At 41.5% G+C, this 12382-nt stretch overlaps 1 protein-coding gene across 2 annotated transcripts in view; it reads right to left on the minus strand.

The window, feature by feature from the left end:
* Positions 1-12382, minus strand: part of cntn3a.2 (contactin 3a, tandem duplicate 2) — a 45080-nt gene that overhangs the window by 17885 nt on the left and 14813 nt on the right. For both annotated transcript variants that reach the window (XM_084366056.1, XM_084366055.1), the window contains 6 exons: positions 10955-11091; positions 8653-8782; positions 8054-8204; positions 7019-7146; positions 4116-4285; positions 2615-2732 (listed from right to left, as the gene is read on the minus strand). In XM_084366056.1, the coding sequence (XP_084222182.1) occupies positions 2615-2732; positions 4116-4285; positions 7019-7146; positions 8054-8204; positions 8653-8782; positions 10955-11091 (834 nt within the window). The remainder of the gene's footprint in view (positions 1-2614; positions 2733-4115; positions 4286-7018; positions 7147-8053; positions 8205-8652; positions 8783-10954; positions 11092-12382) is intronic.

A 12382-nucleotide genomic window follows, 5' to 3' on the forward strand; every position in this document is an offset into this window, starting at 1 on the left:
GACCCAATCATTATCGCAGTTAAATGAGTTCGTCATCAATTGCTGTTCTTTTGAGAACACGTAGCCACAAAGGGAAGCGAGATTCTCACAGTATGTGTGCAGCTACTTTTGCCTTTAATTCGTCAAAGATATCCGCCTCTATGATTTCTGCCTCCACCCCAAAATAAATGGGGGGTGAATGGATTTTTTTTTGTGGTGGGCAGAGCTTTGAAAAATGACATTTTGAAAAACTCACCAGCAACATCTATTTCCAGATTCAGTGTCCCTATTGCTTTGGATAATATACACAACACAGGACAGTGTGTCTGGTAGGAAGTAGATCCAAAGAAAACAGCAACAACTTTTTCTGCAAAGATATATTAACGTCAGTGGTGGAAGGTAACTACGTCGGTACATTAACTGTTTGCTGTACTGTGTTCAAGCACAATATTATTACTTCTTTTCCACTGTACTTTATACTCCACTACAGTTACTTCACTGTTTCCCCAAAGAGCACTGCCCCTCTAAACTATTTAGATGGTTTTATTTCAGTGTTGAGCCACAAAGTATCAAATATTTTCAAAAGAATTCACAGAAACAACTGAAATAGATGGGGATTGGAAAACAACAACTGGAAAACAACAAACAAACAAAACATAAAGTGGCTCCATATGGTTTGTGCAGCGCAATCCAAGTATCCGAAAAAGCCCAGAGATTCAAAATTGATTTGAAAAGATGTCATTCAGCAGCTACAGTAAAGATTTAGCTTAAAAAATGGTATAAATCACTTTTTTCTTTATCGATTCCGTCTCTTGGCGTCCTGACACTTGGGTTATGCTGGAAAAGCTGTATGGAGCCATTTTATGTTTTTTTGTTCAGTTATTTTTTTTACATTTTAAAACAAGTCCCTGTGTACTTCAGTTGTTTAGGAAAATGCTGCAACTCTGTTTTGCTGTGAAGCTCCAGAAATGTTTCGTGGACTAAGAAACTTAACCTGACTTTCCATCAGCATGGGGGTAAGAAGGTAATGACTGAATTTTCATTTTTGGCCGAACTGTTCCTTTAAGTAAAGGATCTTAGTACTTCTTCCACCACTGATTATTGTCCATTGCATTGAGATGGATATGTTACAATCTGGACAAATAACAATACCTGCTTGATACCACTGGGGGTAAGTTTATGGGTTGTTTACTGGTTATAGATATAAACATAGTGGAGGTTTGCAAATAATAATATTTTGCGATAATGACTGTCTGGCCACTAGATAGCCATGTCTGTTAAAGGTTTACAGTTGTGAAAGCTTCCAGTCGTCCCCCCTCCATGACTGGTTTCCTATTCAGCTTTATGCTTTGTCGCCCAACATTTGAAGCCATTCGATCCAAGCAATGAGACATCCACGACAGCTGCCGTGGGCAGGAAGTGTAAATAATGCACAATCTGAGCCGCTGACAAGTTTCTCTCCAGTCAATACTGGGGCCAATACATTTCCATGGGCTTGATAGTGCCTCTACATGAGAAACAGCCTCATTTCCACTTAGTCCTCGGCCATTTGGAAAGGTTATTTATGCCATTTGCCTACAAGATCTTCAGCACGCCAAGCTAAATCACTGGTGGGTATCCTCACAAGATAAAGATATGGATCTGAGCCGCTTCAAATCTTGACACCCTAATCATCCCTCACCTCATCTGACATTTAACATATTTGCGTACTGTCAATTTGCTGGGCGATTTGGCAGATTATTGATCAAAGGCAGAAACATCCCTCCTCTTGCAAACCTGCCGCTCCCCAAAACACATCACAAAAGTTGTTCTGTTCTGTTCTGCCCGATGTAACTCTCGACAATTGTGTCTCTGTGGAGCCATACATACTGCACGAGTGAGCACAGACAGGCATCTAAACATTTTCCACTGTCAAGTACGATCCAAGTATACTGGAAATTGGTCATTACAAAGAAAGAGAGAGAGTGGAGAGAGAAAACACAAATAGCTGATATTCCTGTAATTTCACACAGTTTTGTCAAGTTCTCCACTTCCACAAGCATCCCTCCCTGAACGCAATATAAAAGAAAAGCAAGCCTCCTCTCCATCTGATGTAATCAAGCGTCTGCTACTAAGCAGGACATGAAAACTGTGTCCTCTCTGATGGCACACCGAATGGTTTTCATGAGAATATGGACATTTTGGTTTGCAGGCTGAAACAAAACCCATTTCAGTTTAAAAGCCAGAAATGAACATTACACGCCCCGACAGCCAGCATTCGTAATAACCTGAGTAAAAAACATAACCATAAAACATCTTCAAAAATCTTTGCTTTTTGCAACACAGCTTTATCTGACAACAGAATACAGACACCTTTTTAACGTGGCTTTTTACATGACAGAGTGTCCTTGAGCAAGACACTGAACCCTGAGTTCCTCCCTGTGCTTTGTGTGTGTGTGCTGGTGTGTAAAAGGATGAATCAGTGGAAAATTGTAAAGCGCTTTGTCCGTTAAGGTACAAAACGTTATGTAAGTGGAGTCCATTTGCCATTTACAGCTAGATTTTTAGTTCTCTTTTTATAAAGAAAAAGGAACAATCCTGGCTGTGAGCCCTGTTTTAATTAGCGACTGCAGAGCAGAGAGGAGGTTTTTCTTACCTTTCACAATCAATACAGCCACGGCTGACAGGCTCTCCACGTCCGTGTCCACCACACAGATATATTTGCCGGCATGGTAAAGCTGAATGTTCCTGATCATCAGATCTCCTGCTGTTCTCTACCAAGGAGGAAAGAAAGCTTTATGTAGCATGAAAGATAACAGACCTTGTGACAGCTTATTAAAGAATGTAGTGAAGCATATATAAGGTGCAGTAAATAGCGGTGCCAAAAACGCTTGCAGATCCTGCAGTTATTTTGCCGGGAACTCTGCAGAGGAAAAACTGGCCTGTTTTCAAAAAGACATTTTACGCCGGAGATATTTTACACATATCTCTCGACAGCATGCGCAGCTGAAGTCATAAAAGCGAACATAATGAAACATTTTTGAAGACGACGGACCCTCTCAGTCAAACACTGCTGTCCAAGACGAGCTCAGGTGAAAAGGATCAAGGCAAATTGTATGTAGCAAATGGTTTTTGTGTTTGCCAAGGCCTCGCGTATTTCATTTGCTTTTTGTAGAGGTCGTCGCTGCTATGTTCAATACCTGTTGCAAGAAAATACACAAATAAGGTATTGGTATCAGAGTTCAGCTGGTTTTTGCTCGACTGGAGAGGGAAAAAAGGCCCTGTAGATTCTCATCTGAGAGGACACCCGTAAGCAGCACATAAGTGGTGAAATCGTTCTCTTGGCATTGGCAGGGAAATGTGGCAGCACAGCCAACACGGTTTAATTATGGAAATTAAATTCCTTGAAGCAGCAAAGTTAAGTTGATAATCTCTTTGGACTGGGGACATTCTAGCATTCCTGGGGAAGGAGTCTCTTCTCAGATAAGAGTATTGTCAGTCAAACGCACACAGGAAGAATGGTTAATCTCAAAGGGTGTGAGGGTGTTCTGAAAGTGTTTTGTCATTTGGGGCGCTGCCATGCTTTCAGTCCCTTAAAAGACACCTCTAATGATGTGTATCCCCTTCCTGTTATACGGCGCTGTGCAGCAAGCTATGTCAAAGTAGGATTTGAAAAGAATTCAAGACCAGCCAAAAGTATTAAAAAATAGATTACCTCAGAAGGCTGAGCTCCAGTGGGAGAAGTGTACTCAAAAAGATGACAACCTGTCACAATGGCTGAGCAACTAACCCATTACCTACATGATGGTTTTTATGTAGGAAGTGTATTTTGACATAGTAACCGCTGTGTTTCCATTCACAAAAGTACAATTGGAAGCTTAGAGGGGGCTGAATGATCTTATAGCGCTTCCTTCCAAAGATTTTCACATTACCACATCTTATCATTCCTCAGAGGAGACTTTTAGAATTGCAAGAGGGATGGCTTCACATCACGCCGCAGCCAAAGCAGCCCCAGTAAATCTCTCTGAGAGATACCGTGATGTCAAACCACAGGCTGTCTCTTTTAAGTGATGGCAGGGATGAAGTGAAGCAAGATGGGAAGAGGTGCCAACTGCCCATTCGCACGTTCTGAGGAAGTATGACTGCGGGTCACTCACCCCACCCACGAGCTCAAAGTGACCGTCTCCCTTGGCGATGAGCTGTCCGTTAAAGGCCCAGGAGAAAGAAACGTCAAGGACGGGGTCACTGGTGACCTGACAGGGTAACACGATGCTCTCGCCCACAATAATCTCCATATCCGTTGGCCCCTGGGTGATTCTGGTTGGATCTGCCACAGAAAAAAAAAAAACATTGTGAAAAGGAGTCATTTCTTACGCGGGCGGCTGCCAATCTCACACAACATTTGTTGCAACAAGATGAACAGTGCTTTGTTGATTTTCCAGAATAAAAGCACCATATGGTGGCATATTGCTGCCACGTCAAAAAAATTATTATGATATACATTTATAACAAGAAACTTTTCTTGTATGTACACATGTATAAATATATATATAAAATATATATCTTGTTATAATGTTTGATGTTATAATGTTATAGCTTACTGTATATTGTTATCAGGGTTTCCCGCAGCGCTTTCCTGTTAAGGCGGCCGCCTTAACAACAAAGGGCTGCCGCCTAAACTAACGTCTTCAAAAAAAATAAATAAAATAAAATCCATATATTAGCGATATTCGCCGTGTTACTCTGTCATGTTTTCTCCCTTTCATTCCAAACCGTGTCCGACACTAGTCTCCCTTCTCTGAGGACGTATTAAAATAATAATAATAAAACTAAAATAAACGTTTTAAAATGGGCCTATGCGTCCGAATGCCTCTGAATCGCGTGATGCGTCCGAACCGCGGCATCTGGTGGTATGTCATCATGCTCATCAGACCGCTGCTTCACCAGCTGACCGAGAGGAACTCGACGTCGACCTCGTAGCGGTTAACGTGAGCCGAGCCGTGGCTCTAGAGGCTCAGCCAGCTGCTGCAGCGGCTAGTAGCTGTTAGCTGTTAGCACGTCGTCCCCTGTAGCGTCAGAGCTGCAGGGGACAGAACCAGGGGACAGAACCCCCCCCCCCCCGTCCAACACCACCTTAACTAACACATTTTCAGGGGGAAACACTGGTTATGACATGAAACATATCATTTTATATGATAATATACTGTGAAAATATCTTGTTATAACGTGAAACATTTAAGGTTTAAGATTTAAGGCAAATTATATTAACAATTTGTCTGCTGTAGGCAATGTTATTGACTTTGAATCTTGCTAGCACAACGTTAGCTTTCTGCCTAAAAGCTGAGCGCAAGGATTCTATGAGCTGAGCAGACTAGTTTATCTGTCATTGCTACTGTAGGTCTTATCTAAGGTTTGTCCTATCTACTGGAGTAGTGAACAATGTCTCCATTGCATGAGGACCTTATGGGATTGTAATGATTGTTCCAGCTATTAGTCAATCTCTCAGGAGTTGCCAGAGAAATTAAGTTATGGCTTGTAAAAAACGTTATACTTTGATAGCAAAATGCATAAAAAATCTTTTTAAAATGGTAGAAACATTATGTAACTTTTTAAAAAAATCTTTAAATAACAGCTTCAAAATCATTCTGATGGTACAGTGTCTTGTTTTAGGGGTAATGGTGTCTCTGTCTCAGTCACTCTGCCCCCCTATCACTTGTTCCTGCACTATGTAACTCCAGTGACAGGGTAGTGACCATGGTGTGAGCTGGATGATGCCCAACGAGGTGTGGATTATCAGGAAATAATGGAGGACATGGAAGGCAGCACCGTCCGAAGTGCAGCTCGTCAGATATTATCTCTTACTTATTACCATTTTTCGTTAACTGGTGTGGCGGCAGTACGCTTCCGTATGCACGAGTAATAAAGTAATACAGCACTTGAACAAGAATGTGGTATATAATACACTAAGTCACAGGCAGAGCAGTATTATCCACATAGAGGAAGGTCTCATCAAAGTCTGAGTCGAATAATGTGATAACATGAAGCCTGCCACGACTAAAATGGCCTAATACTCGAGGCTGACACAGCTGGAATAATCTTCTGAAATCCTGATAGCAATTACAATACACTGTGGATCAGATAAAACTTCATGTAATGGGCTTCTCTCTGCATCCAGAACAAAAATGAGGGGCACTGCTACAAAGTCTACAATAGCAGTCATTTGGCTAAGTCTCCTGTGCTTCAAAAGTCATGATAATGAATCCACTAGAATCAAATACAGAAGGTACAAAGGGAGAGGATTTGCACTCTAACATCTTACCTTATATAGACTGTCAAAGAATAAAAAAGTGTCCCCTCAGTTCTTAAGCTACTAATAATCAACGTCTGGGTCACTAGCTGTATTATGGCCTTGAAAAACAGTCATGTGAAAACATAACTGGCCTTGGCACTTAGAGCGGCAGACAACAGCATTCAGCACATTAATAAAACCAATAACAGAACACACAACTATCACTCCACTGGAAACATACGCTCGACAATAAAAGCATCTGTAACACCTCCTCGCTAACGCTTTCATTGCTTCCACTCAGGGACTTTCATTTGTTGCAGTAAATTGGTTGTTTCAACTGCTTTGAGGAGAACAATGATCCAGTATTTTCTCAAACACCTTCCAAGTGCATTATTGCAGCCGCTGCAGAATGCAGCCAAACAAAACACTCAATAAAATGAAGCTGACAGACAAGAGTCTTTCTTTTAAGGTTGCAGTTGAGCGTTGGCATTGAGATCCCCCAAAATAAATACATCAACAATAAAATCCCATGCAAAAACATCTAAGGATGTACCTTGATTATGCAGAGCGCCTCAAGCAGAGAGACTTCCCAAAGTTTTAACGTGCTGCTCAAAGCAAAACCTAAAGTTTGTTTATGTTTTCTACCCACCAGTTATTGACTCAAGCCCTCACAGTACGGCAGCGCTCTCCTGTGTAAATCCATACTGAGCAACAAATTCTGCTTACTAAGTGGCACGCACAGGCATTCTGCTGTTTAACGGTGGAGCTTACCGGTAACGAGGAGCCTTCCAGTTGTACTCGACATGCCAAATCTATTCCGAGCGAAGCACGTATAGCTGCCTGCGTCAGACCTGCTCACGTTGGCAAGCCTCAGCGTTCCGTCTGGGGAAAGCGTGATCCTGAAGGAGCGTATAAACAGAGACAGCAGCTTACAATCCGACTTAACACAGAATCATTTATTATTAGATAAACACCGATTCTGGATTTGTCTACATGTCAATGATAATGACATCAAAAGTGTGTGTGTGCTCAGACAAGGCTTGAAAGGGGCACCTGCTCTGACATCTACAGAAAATGCTACTTGAAAAACAAGTTAAAAAATATGAATACACAGAGTTTCTTGCTTGTAACAAGTCAAAAAGAAGATGTTCATGGAACGAGTGAACATTGTCAAAAGTCCCTTCACTGTAAAATCTGAGTTTTTGTAATTCTGTCTGTAATTTTGATGTCTTCTATTAAAGGTCCCACAGTTTGCTCATTTTCAGGTTCATGCTTTTATTTGTGTGGGTGTGTACTGGAAGTGTTTACGTGCTTTGATGTTAAAAAGCATGGCACTTTTCTCATTCACACCATCTGTGCAATCTGTCTGTCTGTCCTCCTGAAAAGTCTGCTCTGATTGGTCAGCTCTCACAGGCCTGAGAAAGACACAACCAACCATGTTTCTGCCCCTTCTTTGCCGGTGTTTTTGCGACCACGGCCATGCTGAGGGAGGTGACTATAAAAGTCCTGGTGGCTCGTTTGAAGGCACATTTCCTTAATACGAGCTTTGTGCATTTCTTTGCGGATTGAGCGTTTTTGATACTTTCATAGTATTTATATAGAACCTAGACCTGCTTTATAATAAGAAGATATTAAAAAAAATCTAACCTTCAACAATATGGGACCTTAAAGATGAAGATTATGAGTTTTTGCAAATGCAGTTGATTGGAGTATGTGCCTCCGTTTCCTTCACTACTTTGCACCATCTGTTGTTTTGCTTCACCATTATAAAAGAACACATGCAGCCACTTGCAGTTCACTCGTCACCTGTCATTGGTGTGGATAGGCAGGTTTCCTTTCTTCCATAAGATGCTGGCGATGGGATAGGCCTGCGGTTTGCACTCTAAAGTCACTGTAGTTCCTGCCTTGGCTTTGAGCAAAGCTCTGAGGACGTTCCCTGTGAAGTCTGGTGGAGAGGCTGACGGGAAACAGTAAACTGACTTTAGTACAAGACTGCAGCAAATCTCCCCGGGCATCTGAAGCAAGCTCCAGTTTGATCTGTTCAAAAATCATCAAATGTTAAAGAAATGGAGACTGACGTTTTATAAAAATTTAAAGGAGAATCAACTAAATATAAAATCGAATCACTAGTGATCATTTTTTATTCTGTTTTTATGTAGAAGATGTTTTCTGTTAAACTGGGAACTCTTTATCCATCAGCACATCCTCACCATAACATCAAAGTGAATCAGAATACCACCAAGGGAAAAATTATGTTTTAAATGTGTTTGGCCCCACAAAACCAACCTCCCTGACCCCATTATCCACTAATCCAGACAACCTTTAAGAATGACAGTAAGTTGACCTTTAAGATTCTTTGGCAACAATGATTTGAGGATTTAAGGGACAGATAAATGCCATCCTACCTAAAACCATTAGTTCAGCAGCAAAATATATGACGCCGTGTTTATTCTCGGCCACACACTGGTACATGCCGGCGTCAGATAGCGTCAGTGCCGACACTGACAGGACTCCATCCTCCACATGGATTCTGTCCTGTGAAGAAGAGGATGAAAGAAAGCAATTATTGCTTAAGACTTGAAGGTAGCTGGTGCTTCGCTCAGCGCGTTCTGGCGAAAGCTCAATAACCATCGGATTGGGTGAGAGGCACTGTCAATGGGCGCAGATCAAATCAGGATTATGTTGCAGAGAATGAATCAGTCAGAGCGCAAACTACATTTTTGTTTTCCATATATGCTCGTTCTCACCATCATGTAAACCAGTCTTATTTACAGCGTGCCGGTTGTCTACGTAGGCGAACCAAAGACGCTCTGTTACATTGGAGGCAACAGTGTTCCTATTCTGCAGCTGCTGTTGGTGTTTCTTCAAAATGATCTGTTGTTATTTGCACTATTATTTCCTTAGTGTCCTCTGTATAGCGCGACAGCTAACTTTGTTTTCAAGCTTCAGAGGCTGAACAAAAGCTAAGTCATGGATGCGTCTTGTGGAGATGAAGACCCTTTTAAGCCGTCAAAGTGACAGTGGGAAGCGTGAGTAAATATATTGGTGAGGTTCATTTTGCCTTGGGACAGCGTTCCTGACACAATTAAAATCCTTTGGACATTGTCATTTGGTAGACATCACCCAGTCCTAATTTGTGATGAATGATTTTTCCAGAACAGATATTGTTTGGTCCATAAAATCATGTTTATTTGTGTTGCCTGTGAGCATTAAGCTCTCACATGCATTCTCAGTATCTAACTATAAAGCAACAAATCTCTGTCTGTCTGTTTGTTGTTCACATATCTTTGGAACCCTCCATCCGATCTACTTCAAAATTAGCAGGTTTGTTGCAGAGGACCCGAGGAAGTGCAGTGTCCAGTTTGGTGCAATTTGGACACGCGACACATTCTATATTAATTGAGCTGTTGTTCCCACTTGAGAGGACATTCATGAGAATTTTCCCAGACGGAAAATTGTTTTTTCTTTTTAGATAAATTCCGACAACACATGAATGCACAGTGAAGCTGTGCTCACATGATCCCTCTCACGTGATTTTACGGGGAAGTAGACGTAAACAAAATGGAGATTAGCGTGGCGCTAATACAACAAAAAACAACAGCAGAAGATTAAACAATGGATGGGCGGGAAGATGCGGTCAACACTGATTTTCTGTTCTTCAGGGAGAACTGGAATTGGGATTTTAAGTTTCTGTCACCAGTAGTACGCTAGCTAACATTAGCCTCAAGGGCTAGAATGTTTACTGTTCCTTTGCAGCACTGTCCGCTGCTCCGGGATGCCTCCGTCATTGGTTGTCGTGGCCCGGTTCGGAAAGTACTGATACAATTGTCCAGATTTTAAATCGTAAGTATCAAAATGCTTAATGAGTCTGTCTGCAGTTCAGGAGGCTTAAAACTGGATCTGTAAACCCCTCACATTAGCAGATAATCTTTGCCGAAGAGCATGTTTTGAATAGACTGTGCACTGATCATTTTAATTACAGTTACACAACAATATGTTGATCATAAGCAATGCACTGTATATCTGAAACTAAAATCATAAAAACTACATTATACTGCCTCTGTGATTGTGCAAATGCCAATCATTTTCTAAATAAAGCAACATAGACTATATTATTGAAGTCAAATTAAAGAAATGACATTTTAAAAAATGTCTTTCTCATAATAAAATCAGACAGCATGTATTTTCAGTCTAACTCAAAAGAAAAAGCTTTGCCCTGAGCTTTATTAAATGTGAGTAAGAAAGTCCAGCTTAAAGCTGTGGGTCTCAAAATACACAAGCCTGCATGTATTTCTCTGGTGGTCTGGAGTAAGGTGTGCTGCTATATACAGTGTATTTCACAGAAGATTAAGTCCATTGTCCCTAAATCTCGAGGAGCTTAAACATGCACCATGAATAATGAAAAACAACCACTGACTCCATTCAGATGAAATGGAGCAATCTCCCAGGGACTACACTGATCCACTCTCTAAGACTGTGTAATCTGCCAAGGTAGAGCAGAATAAGAGACAGTTACATCCATGTCTCATCACTGGCGCACCTCAGCGAGATGTTTACACTCTCCTCTCATCTCACTCTAAATTGCACTTGGAAAAACAGCAATGTGTTTGACGCCAGGCTCTCTAAAATGAAAGCATGAGCTGAGGCTGAAGATTAAGTCTTTAAAATGAAATACTGGTAGGTGGCAGGAGACGGGCTGTAATTTACCTCCGAGAGAAGCTGTTGGCCGTTCTTCAGCCACGTGTAGGAGGGTTTTGGCTTCCCATTGGCCCGGCACTCCCAGTACAGTCTCTCCTCTATGGCCAGGGCTGTGTCCTTCACAGCCTGGATCCACTGAGGCTTGGCTGAGGGAATAGAAATAGACTCCGGTGAAATATCTGACGAGAAGCAAGACGACAGTTTCTGAAGGAGCACAGTGATTTATCATTAAATATGCTGCATCCAAAATAGTTCAAAGGAAATGCTTGGGCAGATTGACAGCTCAAATAAGTGGAAATCATAAAAACGTTTGGAGAATGGGTTTGTCTTTAAAGGGAATAGAGAAGAGAAGAGTGAATGTGGGCTATCACTCAGTTTCATCACTTAAATGTGGCAGCAGCCTGTGGCAACTCAAGATTAGCACCAAACACCGCAAAGCAGGAAGCGCTCATCATGGCTGAAGTGCACTGACACTCACCCCAACCTGTCACCTTGATTCTGTGTATAATAAACATCATCCACCGTCTGCTTCCCATCCGGCACAGCTCATCCTGCTTCTTACCTTGCACATATTTACAGCTTTTCAGGGAATTTTCATGGGTAGTGCTGTTGCCCATAATAAGCACGGCTCACTTCGCAGGCACTGTACATACCGTCAGCTCCAATTTCACAGGTGTCATTTTCCCTCTCTCACCAAAATTCACAGCTGAAGTAAGCCAAGAACCAAGAAATGTAATAACTATAGTCAAATTAAAATCAGCAGCCCTTATGATCCGAGGAGAAGGCTAAGAATACTTCCAGCTGTGTGTATAACAATGAGCTGCTAAAATTATTATGATTATAATGTCACCGAATACCAGTTCGAAACCACTTAAAGCAACTGTTGAGGTCACATAATAAGTACATTCAAGGCACAGTGTGTAGGATTTATGGGGCAAAAATTGGATATGATTCATAATGTTTTCATTGTTGCTTAATAGTGCTGTCAGTCAAATCTGAAATTCAGTCTTTATTTATGATATTAGAATTATAATAACATTTCAAAAGCTCATACTCAGCCTATTATCGATACCGTGAACCTATACAGTGTATACACTGTCAGCACAAGGTTGTTATATGTTCTGCCTTCACACATTACCATTAAACTTTGAACCGGTAGAGTTCTTTCTCAGTAATAATTACTGTCATCACAGTAAGCCTGGTGATTAGGAAGAGGGAGACAGCGCTATCTGTTATGTAAAGTTAGAAGTTAGCGTGAGCACACTCAACGTGAAATTGCGATGCAGATATCTTCACATAGCCCATTTTGGGGAGTGAATCAGCCAAACACGGGATGTTACTGCTGAGCATTGTGCTTTCACCACCCTACACGCTGTAACCAGGTTGATAGCCTTGTAGTCAACCCTCTGCTAATGTGGCGGCACAAGCGCTATTATC

This window comes from Pagrus pagrus (genome assembly GCF_965226575.1).
Source record: "Pagrus pagrus genome assembly, chromosome: 11".
In the NCBI taxonomy this organism is placed as follows: Eukaryota; Metazoa; Chordata; class Actinopteri; order Spariformes; family Sparidae; genus Pagrus; species Pagrus pagrus.